Here is a 13092-nt window from a genome sequence, read left to right on the forward strand (position 1 = left end):
ACCAGTACATACAGTACATACCTGCACACGGAAACTAATGTCAGTACATACCTGTACACAGAAACTAATGTCAGTACATACCTGTAGACACAAACTAATGTCAGTACATATCTGTAGACACAAACTAATGTCAGTACATACCTGTAGACACAAACTAATGTCAGTACATACCTGTAGACACAAACTAATGTCAGTACATATCTGAAGACACAAACTAATGTCAGTACATATCTATAGATACAAGCTCATGTCAGTACATATCTGTAGACAGAAACTAATGTCAGTAAATATATTTCATAATAGAAAATAACAGCAACAAATCCAATTATGTTTACAGTAAAATAACATAGAAAATAAAATAGTAAATTAACTGTGGTATAAATTGAAACATAATATATGCCTAACTAGGGTACTTAAAACTGAACGATAATAGCCATTATCAGGTCAATAAATTGATATAAGCATTGATGTTACTATTTTTCTACCACAATAGGCGGTGTTATTCAACTCTCAGGACATTAGATAAACACTGCAGCTGTTGATTAACAATTTGTTTATACCACACGTGGTATAAACTCTGTACGCATTCTGATTGGCTGACACGGTGAACTTTGACCGAACTACTTATTTCTCAGTGTCACGTCATTTTTGTCAACGTCATCAATAATCAAATGATGTCATTCTATGTTGTGATCGCTGCTTGACGTCCAAAACTGCTGTTGGAAAGCGTATGCATCGTGGTCATTGTGTCAAAATGTGTGACGTTTTCATACATGTTAAATTGACCTTTAGTACTAATTATACATCTTGACGGATAAGAATTTCATTGATGAGTTTCGTAGATTTAACGTGTATGAAACGAACTTGATCTTAATTGTGATGCCTTAATGATTATCTGGCGGGAAATAGACGATGCCATGTCATGCGAATGCTTTTACATGTATACATGTAGTCCGACATTGAGTTTTATTTTCTGGAAGCAACTATGAAGATTTGAACTCAATAAGACCTTAAATGAGTATTATTTAACCCTAAAGATGTTCCCAAAAGAATTTGATATTGATGGATTCTTTATCGAACAATGACTTTTGAATTCTAATTAGTGTGTTTTTGCTGATGAAAATATTACTATACCTCATTTGCATATTTCGGTAAATACACGTTACCGTATCCCTGTCGTATTTCTATTGGTTAAAAAAGAATATGATTGTGGTAGAAACAGGTCACACTACTCGTGGTTGTTGAATATTGAATTAATAACCACACTCCTAAGTTATTTTTTAAAAGTTACAAAAGACACTCGCTAAAGCTCGTGTCTATTTGTAACTTTTAAACAAGAGGCCCAGAGGGCCTGTATCGTTCACCTGGTTTTTTGTTAGTAATTATCACAAGACTCTGACAATTAGAAAAATAACCAAAATTGACTCCCAAAGTTTAATTTTGAATCACAACCATACAATGATGCTATTGATACCATACAAATATGCTATCCAATACATAGGTTCAGAGACAAAGTAATTTATATGAAAGTAGTAGCCTAATTGACCTTTTTGACCTCGCATCTATTGCCGTCTAAGGCCCCGGGGGTCAGCCCTATCATTTGTACAATTTCAAATCCCAACCCTATAAGGATGCTACCATTGCATTATAAGTGCCTTCCATTCTTAGTTGCAGAGAAGAAGTCGTTTATATGGAAATAGCTAAATTAACCCCTTTTGACCCCACCCTTCAGGCCCCCGGGGGGTCAGCCCCATCATTTGCAAAATTTTGAATCCAAATCCTATAAGGATGTAACCATTGCATTATGAGCGCAATCCCATGTTAAGTTGCAGAGAAAAAGTCATTTATATGGAAATTGACCACTTTTGACCCCGCCCCTCAGGCCCCCGTGGGGTCAGCCCTATCATTTGAACAATTTGGAATCCCCACCCTATAAGGATGCTACCATTGCATTATGGGTGCTATACCATGCTTAGTTGCAGAGAAGAAGTCATTTATATGGAAATAGCCAAATTGACCCCTTTTGACCCCGCCCCTCAGGCCCCCGTGGGGTCAGCCCTATCATTTGCACAATTTTGAATCCCCTCACTATAAGGATGCTACCATTGTATTATGGGTGCTATACCATGCTTAGTTTCAGAGAAGAAGTCGTTTATATGGAAATAGCCAAATTGGCCCCTTTTGACCCTGCCCCTCAGGCCCCCGGGGGGTCAGCCCCATCATTTGCACAATTTGGAATCCCCACCCTATAAGGATGCTACCATTGCATTATGGGTGCTATACCATGCTTAGTTGCAGAGAAGAAGTCATTTATATGGAAAAAGCCAAATTGACCCATTTTGACCCCGCCCCTCAAGCCCCCGGGGGGGTCAGCCCTATCATTTGCACAATTTTGAATCCCCACCCTATAAGGATGCTACCATTGCATTATGGGTGCTATACCATTCTTAGTTTCAGAGAAGAAGTTGTTTATATGGAAATAGCCGAATTGGCCCCTTTTGCCCCGCCCCTCAGGCCCCCGGGAGGTCAGCCCCATCATTTGTACAATTTTGAATCCCCACCCTATAAGGATGCTACCATTGCATTATGGGTGCTATCCCACGCTTGGTTTCAGAGAAGAAGTCGTTTATATGGAAATAGCCAAATTGACCACTTTTAACCCCGCCCCTCAGGCCCCCCGGGGGTCAGCCCCATCATTTGTACAATTTTGAATCCCCACCCTATAACGATACTACCATTGCATTATGAGTGCTATCTCTCGCTTAATTTCAGAGAAGAAGTCGTTTTTGTGGAAATAGCCAAATTGACCCCATTTGACCCTGCCCCTCAGGCCCCCGTGGGGTCAGCACCATCATTTGTACAATTTTGAATCCCCACCCTATAAGGATGCTACCATTGCATTATGGGTGCTATCCCATGCTTGGTTTCAGAAAAGAAGTCGTTTATATGGAAATAGCCAAATTGACCCCTTTTAACCCCGCCCCTCAGGCCCCCCGGGGGTCAGCCCCATCATTTGTACAATTTTCAGTTAGTAGCCCATAAGGATGCTACCAGTCAAATTTTGTTGAAATCCGACCAGTAGTTATGGAGAAGAAGTCGATTGTTGACGGACAGCGGACGCCGGACGCTGCTGTATCCCATAAGCTCACCTCGGTCCTTCGGACCAGGTGAGCTAAAAATAACTCACTCGAGTGGAATAAATTCAATATTCAACAACCACTCATTGTGTAACCTCTATCTAACTTCATAGGAGTATGAAAGAAATTTTGTTTGCAAACTGTGTGAATCCTTGTAGCGGATTCTCACGAAAGTTTGCAAACAAAATTTATTTCATAACCCTATGAAGTTAAAAAAAAATTACATCAATGATCATAATTAATTTTTCAGACTACTTGATAACATAAAGGACGTTTAAACGTACGATTCTTTGATTTTCCAATGGATTATTTTTTCTAAATCAATATGCAATGTCGATGTCTCTATTGTGATGTCATGATTACGTCAGGTTTTCGCGCCTTCTCAGATTTTTTCTTCATAGAATATGAAGACAAATAATTTGCCAATCAGAGAGTTGGATTAAGTATGAAAACAAATTAAAATTATTAATAATTATTTCTATATAACTCACAATTCACCACCCTTCAGGGATAGGATGAGTCTATCATTAGGACATGAAGGCTGCCCTCAGCACAATCCAGTGTGATCCTTACACCCTCTTGGGATCCCTGTCATTAAACAGTTACTTCAAATACAACATAATGTTATCTATAGTATCTCAGTACAACTTATGTTAATTATACTATATTAATAACACTGATTAAGTACAATAATATTAATTGTATTATTAAACTAGAAAAGTCTCTCAGGCATAAAAAACCTCCGCTACCACACGACATTCAGATGGAAAACTTCATATACACACAATACATTGAGAAAACACATATCCTTAAAGTTAAAGTCCATGGTTTAGGATTTGATGTACAATTGATACAGCTTGTTAAACAAAAGAGTATTTAATTCCTTGTGAATACCTGACAACATTAGAAAAGGGATGAAATCAGACTTATACAATGTCTATCAGGTGGTTGAGAACAAGAATTGATTACTATGGAAAGAGAAATAAGGGTTTTTACTTACGGAGAGGGAATGCTGTACTCGAGTGAGCGATACTATTGTATATATTGAGAACAAGAATTGATTACTATGGAAAGTAGAAATAAGGGTTTTACTTACGGAGAGGGAAAGCTGTACTGGAGTGAGCGATACTATTGTATATATTGAGAACAAGAATTGATTACTATGGAAAGAGAAATAAGGGTTTTTACTTACGGAGAGGGAATGCTGTACTCAAGTGAGCGATACTATTGTATATATTGAGAACAAGAATTGATTACTATGGAAAGAGAAATAAGGGTTTTAATTACGGAGAGGGAAAGCTTGTTACGTCGACTGGAGTGAGCGATACTATTGTATATATTGAGAACAAGAATTGATTACTATGGAAAGAGAAATAAGGGTTTTACTTACGGAGAGGGAAAGCTGTACTGGAGTGAGCTATACTATTGAGGGCACTCAGTACGGGGGCACGACTCTGGTTGAGAACAATAATTGATTAGTATGGAAAGAGAAATAAGGGTTTTACTTACAGAGAGGGAAAGCTGTACTGGAGTGAGCTATACTATTGAGGGCCACTCCGTACGGGGGCACACTCTGGTTGAGAACAAGAATTGATTACTATGGAAAGAGAAAAAAGGGTTTTACTTACGGAGAGGGAAAGCTGTACTGGAGTGAGCGATACTATTGAGGGCCACTCCGTACAGGGCCACGCTCTGGTTGAGAACAATAATTGATTACTATGGAAAGAGAAATAAGGGTTTTACTTACGGAGAGGGAATGCTGTACTGGAGTGAGCAATACTATTGAGGGCCACTCAGTACGGGGGCACATGCTCTGGTTGAGAACAAGAATTGATTAGTATGGAAAGAGAAATAAGGGTTTTACTTACGGAGAGGGAATGCTGTACTGGAGTGAGCAATACTATTGAGGGCCACTCAGTACGGGGGCACGCTCTGGTTGAGAACAAGAATTGATTACTATGGAAAGAGAAATAAGGGTTTTACTAACAGAGAGGGAATGCTGTACTCGAGTGAGCAATACTATTGTATATATTGAGAACAAGAATTGATTACTAATAAAAAGAGAAATAAGGGTTTTACTTACGGAGAGGGAAAGCTGTACTGGAGTGAGCGATACTATTGAGGGCCACTCCGTACGGGGGCACGCTCTGGTTGAGAACAAGAATTGATTACTATGGAAAGAGAAATAAGGGTTTTACTTACGGAGAGGGAATGCTGTACTGGAGTGAGCGATACTATTGAGGGCCACTCCGTACAGGGCCACGCTCTGGTTGAGAACAATAATTGATTACTATGGAAAGAGAAATAAGGGTTTTACTTACGGAGAGGGAATGCTGTACTGGAGTGAGCGGATACTATTGAGGGCCACTCCGTACAGGGCCACGCTCTGGTTGAGAACAATAAATTGATTACTATGGAAAGAGAAATAAAGGGTTTTACTTACGGAGAGGGAATGCTGTACTGGAGTGAGCGATACTATTGAGGGCCACTCCGTACGGGGGGCACGCTCTGGTTGAGAACAAGAATTGATTACTATGGAAAGAGAAAATAAGGGTTTTACTTACGGAGAGGGAATGCTGTACTGGAGTGAGCGATACTATTGAGGGCCACTCCGTACGGGGGCACGCTCTGGTTGAGAACAAGAATTGATTACTATGGAAAGAGAAATAAGGGTTTTACTAACAGAGAGGGAAAGCTGTACTCGAGTGAGCAATACTATTGTATATATTGAGTACGGGGGCATTTGGAGAACAAGAATTGATTACTATAAAAAGAGAAATAAGGGTTTTACTTACGGAGAGGGAATGCTGTACTGGAGTGAGCGATACTATTGAGGGCCACTCAGTACGGGGGCACGCTCTGGTTGAGAACAATAATTGATTAGTATGGAAAGAGAAATAAGGGTTTTACTTACAGAGAGGGGAATGCTGTACTGGAGTGAGCAATACTATTGTATATATTGAGAACAAGAATTGATTACTTAAAAAGAGAAGAAATAAGGGTTTTACTTACGGAGAGGGAAAGCTGTACTGGAGTGAGCGATACTATTGAGGGCCACTCAGTACGGGGGCACGCTCTGGTTGAGAACAATAATTGATTAGTATGGAAAGAGAAATAAGGGTTTTACTTACAGAGAGGGAATGCTGTACTGGAGTGAGCTATACTATTGAGGGCCACTCCAACGGGGGCACACTCTGGTTGAGAACAAGAATTATTACTATGGAAAGAGAAATAAGGGTTTTACTTACGGAGAGGGAAAGCTGTACTGGAGTGAGCGATACTATTGAGGGCCATTCCGTACAGGGCCACGCTCTGGTTGAGAACAATAATTGATTACTATGGAAAGAGAAATTAGGGTCTTACTTACGGAGAGGGAATGCTGTACTGGAGTGAGCGATACTATTGAGGGCCACTCCGTACGGGGGCACTCTCTGGTTGAGAACAAGAATTGATTACTATGGAAAGAGAAATAAGGGTTTTACTTACGGAGAGGGAATGCTGTACTGGCGTGAGCGATACTATTGAGGGCCACTCCGTACGGGGGCACGCTCTGGTTGAGATAGAGTAGAGAGTTGACGGCCATCACCATCACTCCTCCGATTGGGCGTGGCACTGGCATGACGTGGTGACAGTCGAAGGGTAGATTGGCTAGAGACCAGATAATAGGATGGACTCTCTCCTGTATGTTTAATGAGATAGCAACAATGCTACAACTGTCCGCTCTGACCGCTGTCCGTCTGGAAAGATAAAGGATAAAGGCATACAGTGGAAACCACTTAATATCACATTGGATAATTTAACTGAATATATACAGAAAGTCCTCCCTAGCTCCCATTGTGATTTGTAGATAATGTAACTGAATATGTCCTCCCTAGTTCCCATGGTGATTTGTAGATAATGTAACTGAATATGTCTTCCCTAGTTCCCATGGTGATTTGTAGATAATGTAACTGAATATGTCCTCCCTAGTTCCCATGGTGATTTGTAGATAATGTAACTGAATATGTCCTCCCTAGTTCCCATGGTGATTTGTAGATAATGTAACTGAATATGTCTTCCCTAGTTTCCATGGTGATTTGTAGATAATGTAACTGAATATGTCCTCCCTAGTTCCCATGGTGATTTGTAGATAATGTAACTGAATATGTCCTCGCTAGTTCCCATGGTGATTTGTTAAGACAGTAACAGCTACTATATAACTATGGCAAGAAAATATTCATGCAATAAACTGAATGAAAGTGTACTCATTTTTAATACTATGGGAAATATACATAAGCGCCTTCACAAACAGTTCCAGTAATTCTCTTTAGTGTGTAGTCAAAACAATATGGAATTATTTCACTAAACAAAAATAACAAGAGGCCCATGGGCCTTAACCGGCACTTGATATTTGATACAAATTAGTTATGTCATTTACTAGCCAATTGATGTCTTTTGTTTATGATATAGGAACATACATCTAATAGGTCTACACACAATTTTTTATTAAGCTTGGTGTATATTTACTCACATTAAATAAAAAAAAAAAACATGTTCACAAGATTCAATAATTATTATTGTAAAGGGCAATAACTTCATAAATTACCGACAAATCAATCAGATTTTTTAATTTGTACAGAATCTTTCCAATGTTAGTCTACATACAAAGTTTCATGAAGCTCGGTTTATATTTACTGAAGTTATCTTGTTCGTAAGGTCAAGTAATAATTATTAGTGCAAAGAGCAATAACTCTGTAAATTACAGTCGAATCATGCTGATTTTTCAAACTCGTCTGGTTCTTTCCAATGTTGGTCTACATTCAGAGTTTCATTAAGCTTGATTAATATTTACTCAAGTTACAAGTTATCACATAGAATGTTCATGGACGTCGCACGACAACGGACAAAAGACTATCGCAATAGGTCACCATGATCTATGGTCAGGTGATCTAAAAATCAATAATACGCCTTCAAAGAATGACTTTTCAATATGTATCTTTGCCATGCGCAAAGAAAAAGACAACAAGGCCATACAAGACTTTCGGTATTGTAAAAATGATGTCATTCTAGTGAATTTGACGTCACTTTTTAGCGGGACTGAATGACATTCTCTTCACCTGAAGTTTAAAATTTGCAAACAAAGTTACAAGATTGTATTGGCAGATAAAGCTTTTAGTATTCATAAAGAGCAAGTTTATCTGTCAGTAGTTATCTGTCAATATGTGCAACAGTTGCAGGATAAAATACAGTAATGGTTACTTACCCAGCCCAAGTCTGCAGTGGTTCATAAAGAATAAAAACTGTAGGTTCGTAGTAACCATGGAGAAACTGGAAATCCTTCACATTGGGGATTTTCTCATCAAACTGTCGTAGATCAATGATATAGGAGGACATGATTGGCGATTTACTACAAACAGAGACAATATATCCAATTATATCTACTACAAACAGAGACAATATATCCAATTATATCTACTACAAACAGAGACAATATATCCAATTATATCTACTACAAACAGAGACAATATATCCAATTATATCTACTACAAACAGAGACAATGTATCCAATTATATCTACTACAAACAGAGACAATGTATCCAATTATATCTACTACAAACAGAGACAATATATCCAATTATATCTACTACAAACAGAGACAATATATCCAATTATATCTACTACAAACAGAGACAATATATCCAATTATATCTACTACAAACAGAGACAATATATCCAATTATATCTACTACAAACAGAGACAATATATCCAATTATATCTACTACAAACAGAGACAATATATCCAATTATATCTACTACAAACAGAGACAATGTATCCAATTATATCTACTACAAACAGAGACAATATATCCAATTATATCTACTACAAACAGAGACAATGTATCCAATTATATCTACTACAAACAGAGACAATGTATCTAATTATATCTACTACAAACAGAGACAATGTATCCAATTATATCTACTACAAACAGAGACAATGTATCCAATTATATCTACTACAAACAGAGACAATAGATCCAATTATATCTACTACAAATAGAGACAATGTATCTAATTATATCTACTACAAACAGAGACAATGTATCCAATTATATCTACTACAAACAGAGACAATGTATCCAATTATATATCTACTACAAACAGAGACAATGTATCCAATTATATATCTACTACAAACAGAGACAATGTATCCATTATTATATCTACTACACAAACAGAGACAATGTATCCAATTATATCTACTACAAAACAGAGACAATGTATCCAATTATATCTACTACAAACAGAGACAATGTATCCAATTATATCTACTACAAACAGAGACAATGTATCCAATTATATCTACTACAAACAGAGACAATGTATCCAATTATATCTACTACAAACAGAGACAATGTATCCAATTATATCTACTACAAACAGAGACAATGTATCCAATTATATCTACTACAAACAGAGACAATGTATCCAATTATATCTACTACAAACAGAGACAATGTATCCAATTATATCTACTACAAACAGAGACAATGTATCCAATTATATCTACTACAAACAGAGACAATGTATCCAATTATATCTACTACAAACAGAGACAATGTATCCAATTATATCTACTACAAACAGAGACAATGTAATCCAATTATATCTACTACAAACAGAGACAATAGATCCAATTATATCTACTACAAACAGAGACAATGTATCTAATTATATCTACTTCAAAGAGCGACAATAGATCCAATTATATCTACTACAATAAGTATTCTTAAATACAGCTGCTTTCGGTCAATGCCAAATACAGCAAAAATATATATGGTAGGTGTATTCTGACAACACCAAGGCTGATTGTAGGAATCACTAGTGTTAAAGATTTACGCCTAGACTATGTCAATCTTTATAGTACATAGAATGTACTACACTATGTCAGTATTTATGGTACATAGAATGTACTACACTATATCAGTATTTATGGTACATAAGAATGTACTACACTATGTCAGTATTTATGGTACATAGAATTTACTACACTAAATATCAGTATTTATGGTACATAGAATGTACTACACTATGTCAATCTTTATAGTACATATAATGTAACTTACACTATGTCAGTATTTATGGGTACAGAGAATGTACTACACTATATCAGTATTTACTGGTACAGAGAAATGTACTACACTATGTCAGTATTTATGGTACATAAGAATATTTATTACACTATGTCAGTATTTATGGTACATAGAATATATTACACTATGTCAATCTTTATAGTACATAGAATGTACTACACTATGTCAGTATTTATGGTACATAGAATGTACTACACTATGTCAGTATTTTGGTACATAGAATGTACTAACATCTATATCAGTATTTATAGTACCATAGAATATATTACACTATGTCAGTATTTATGGTACATAGAATGTACTACACTATGTCAGTATTTATGGTACATAGAAATGTATTACACTATGTCAGTATTTACATATTACTATGGTACATATAGTACATAGAATGTACTACACTATATCAGTATTTATAGTACATAGAATGTATTACACTATATCAGTATTTATGGTACATAGAATATATACTACACTATATCAGTATTTATGGTACATAGAATGTACTACACTATGTCAGTATTTATGGTACATAGAATGTACTACACTATATCAGTATTTATGGTACATAGAATGTACTACACTATATCAGTATTTATGGTACATTAGAATGTATACACTAGTATCAGTATTTATGGTACATAGAATGTACTACACTATGTCAGTATTTATGGTACATAGAATGTACTACACTATATCAGTATTTATGGTACATATAAGAATGTATTACACTATGTCAGTATTTATGGTACATAGAATGTACTACACTATATCAGTATTTATGGTACATAGAATGTACTACACTATATCAGTATTTATGGTACATAGAATGTACTACACTATGTCAGTATTTATGGTACATAGAATGTACTACACTATGTCAGTATTTATGGTACATAGAATATATTACACTATGTCAGTATTTATGGTACATAGAATGTATTACACTATATCAGTATTTATGGTACATAGAATGTACTACACTATGTCAGTATTTATGGTACATAGAATGTACTACACTATGTCAGTATTTATGGTACATAGAATGTACTACACTATAGTCATGGTAATTTATGTACTACATAGTACATGAATACTTACACTATGTCAGTATTTATGGTACATAGAATGTACTACACTATGTCAGTATTTATGGTACATAGAATGTACTACACTATATCAGTATTTATGGTACATAGAATGTACTACACTATATCAGTATTTATGGTACATAGAATGTACTACACTATGTCAGTATTTATGGTACATAGAATGTACTACACTATGTCAGTATTTATGGTACATAGAATGTACTACACTATATCAGTATTTATGGTACATAGAATGTACTACACTATGTCAGTATTTATGGTACATAGAATGTACTACACTATATCAGTATTTATGGTACATAGAATGTACTACACTATATCAGTATTTATGGTACATAGAATGTACTACACTATATCAGTATTTATGGTACATAGAATGTACTACACTATGTCAGTATTTATGGTACATAGAATGTACTACACTATGTCAGTATTTATGGTACATAGAATGTACTACACTATATCAGTATTTATGGTACATAGAATGTACTACACTATGTCAGTATTTATGGTACATAGAATGTACTACACTATGTCAGTATTTATGGTACATAGAATGTACTACACTATGTCAGTATTTATGGTACATAGAATGTACTACACTATGTCAGTATTTATGGTACATAGAATGTACTACACTATGTCAGTATTTATGGTACATAGAATGTACTACACTATATCAGTATTTATGGTACATAGAATGTACTACACTATATCAGTATTTATGGTACATAGAATGTACTACACTATGTCAGTATTTATGGTACATAGAATGTACTACACTATATCAGTATTTATGGTACATAGAATGTACTACACTATATCAGTATTTATGGTACATAGAATGTACTACACTATGTCAGTATTTATGGTACATAGAATGTACTACACTATGTCAGTATTTATGGTACATAGAATGTACTACACTATGTCAGTATTTATGGTACATAGAATGTACTACACTATATCAGTATTTATGGTACATAGAATGTACTACACTATGTCAGTATTTATGTAAACATAAATGTATACACTATGTCAGTATTTATGGTACATAGAATGTACTACACTATGTCAGTATTTATGGTACATAGAATGTACTTACACTATGTCAGTATTTTATGGTACATAGAATGTACTACACTATGTCAGTATTTATGGTACATAGAATGTACTACACTATGTCAGTATTTATGGTACATTAGAATGTATATTACACTATGTCAGTATTTATGGTACATAGAATGTACTTACACTATGTCAGTATTTATGGTACATAGAATGTATTACACTATGTCAGTATTTATGGTACATAGAATGTACTACACTATGTCAGTATTTATGGTACATAGAATGTACTACACTATGTCAGTATTTATGGTACATAGAATGTACTACACTATATCAGTATTTATGGTACATAGAATGTACTACACTATATCAGTATTTATGGTACATAGAATGTACTACACTATATCAGTATTTATGGTACATAGAATGTACTACACTATGTCAGTATTTATGGTACATAGAATGTACTACACTATATCAGTATTTATGGTACATAGAATGTATTACACTATGTCAGTATTTATGGTACATAGAATGTACTACACTATATCAGTATTTATGGTACATAGAATGTACTACACTATGTCAGTATTTATGGTACATAGAATGTACTACACTATATCAGTATTTATGGTACATA

The 13092-nt window shown here is 35.4% G+C and overlaps 1 protein-coding gene across 1 annotated transcript in view; it reads right to left on the reverse strand.

The window, feature by feature from the left end:
• Positions 1-13092, reverse strand: part of LOC138312926 (cleavage and polyadenylation specificity factor subunit 1-like) — an 85151-nt gene that overhangs the window by 59699 nt on the left and 12360 nt on the right. The window contains 4 exon segments of the mRNA XM_069253637.1: positions 3629-3672; positions 3675-3721; positions 6621-6874; positions 8380-8523. Of these exon segments, the coding sequence (XP_069109738.1) occupies positions 3629-3672; positions 3675-3721; positions 6621-6874; positions 8380-8523 (489 nt within the window).

This window comes from Argopecten irradians, chromosome 2, assembly GCF_041381155.1.
Source record: "Argopecten irradians isolate NY chromosome 2, Ai_NY, whole genome shotgun sequence".
Taxonomy (NCBI): Eukaryota; Metazoa; Mollusca; class Bivalvia; order Pectinida; family Pectinidae; genus Argopecten; species Argopecten irradians.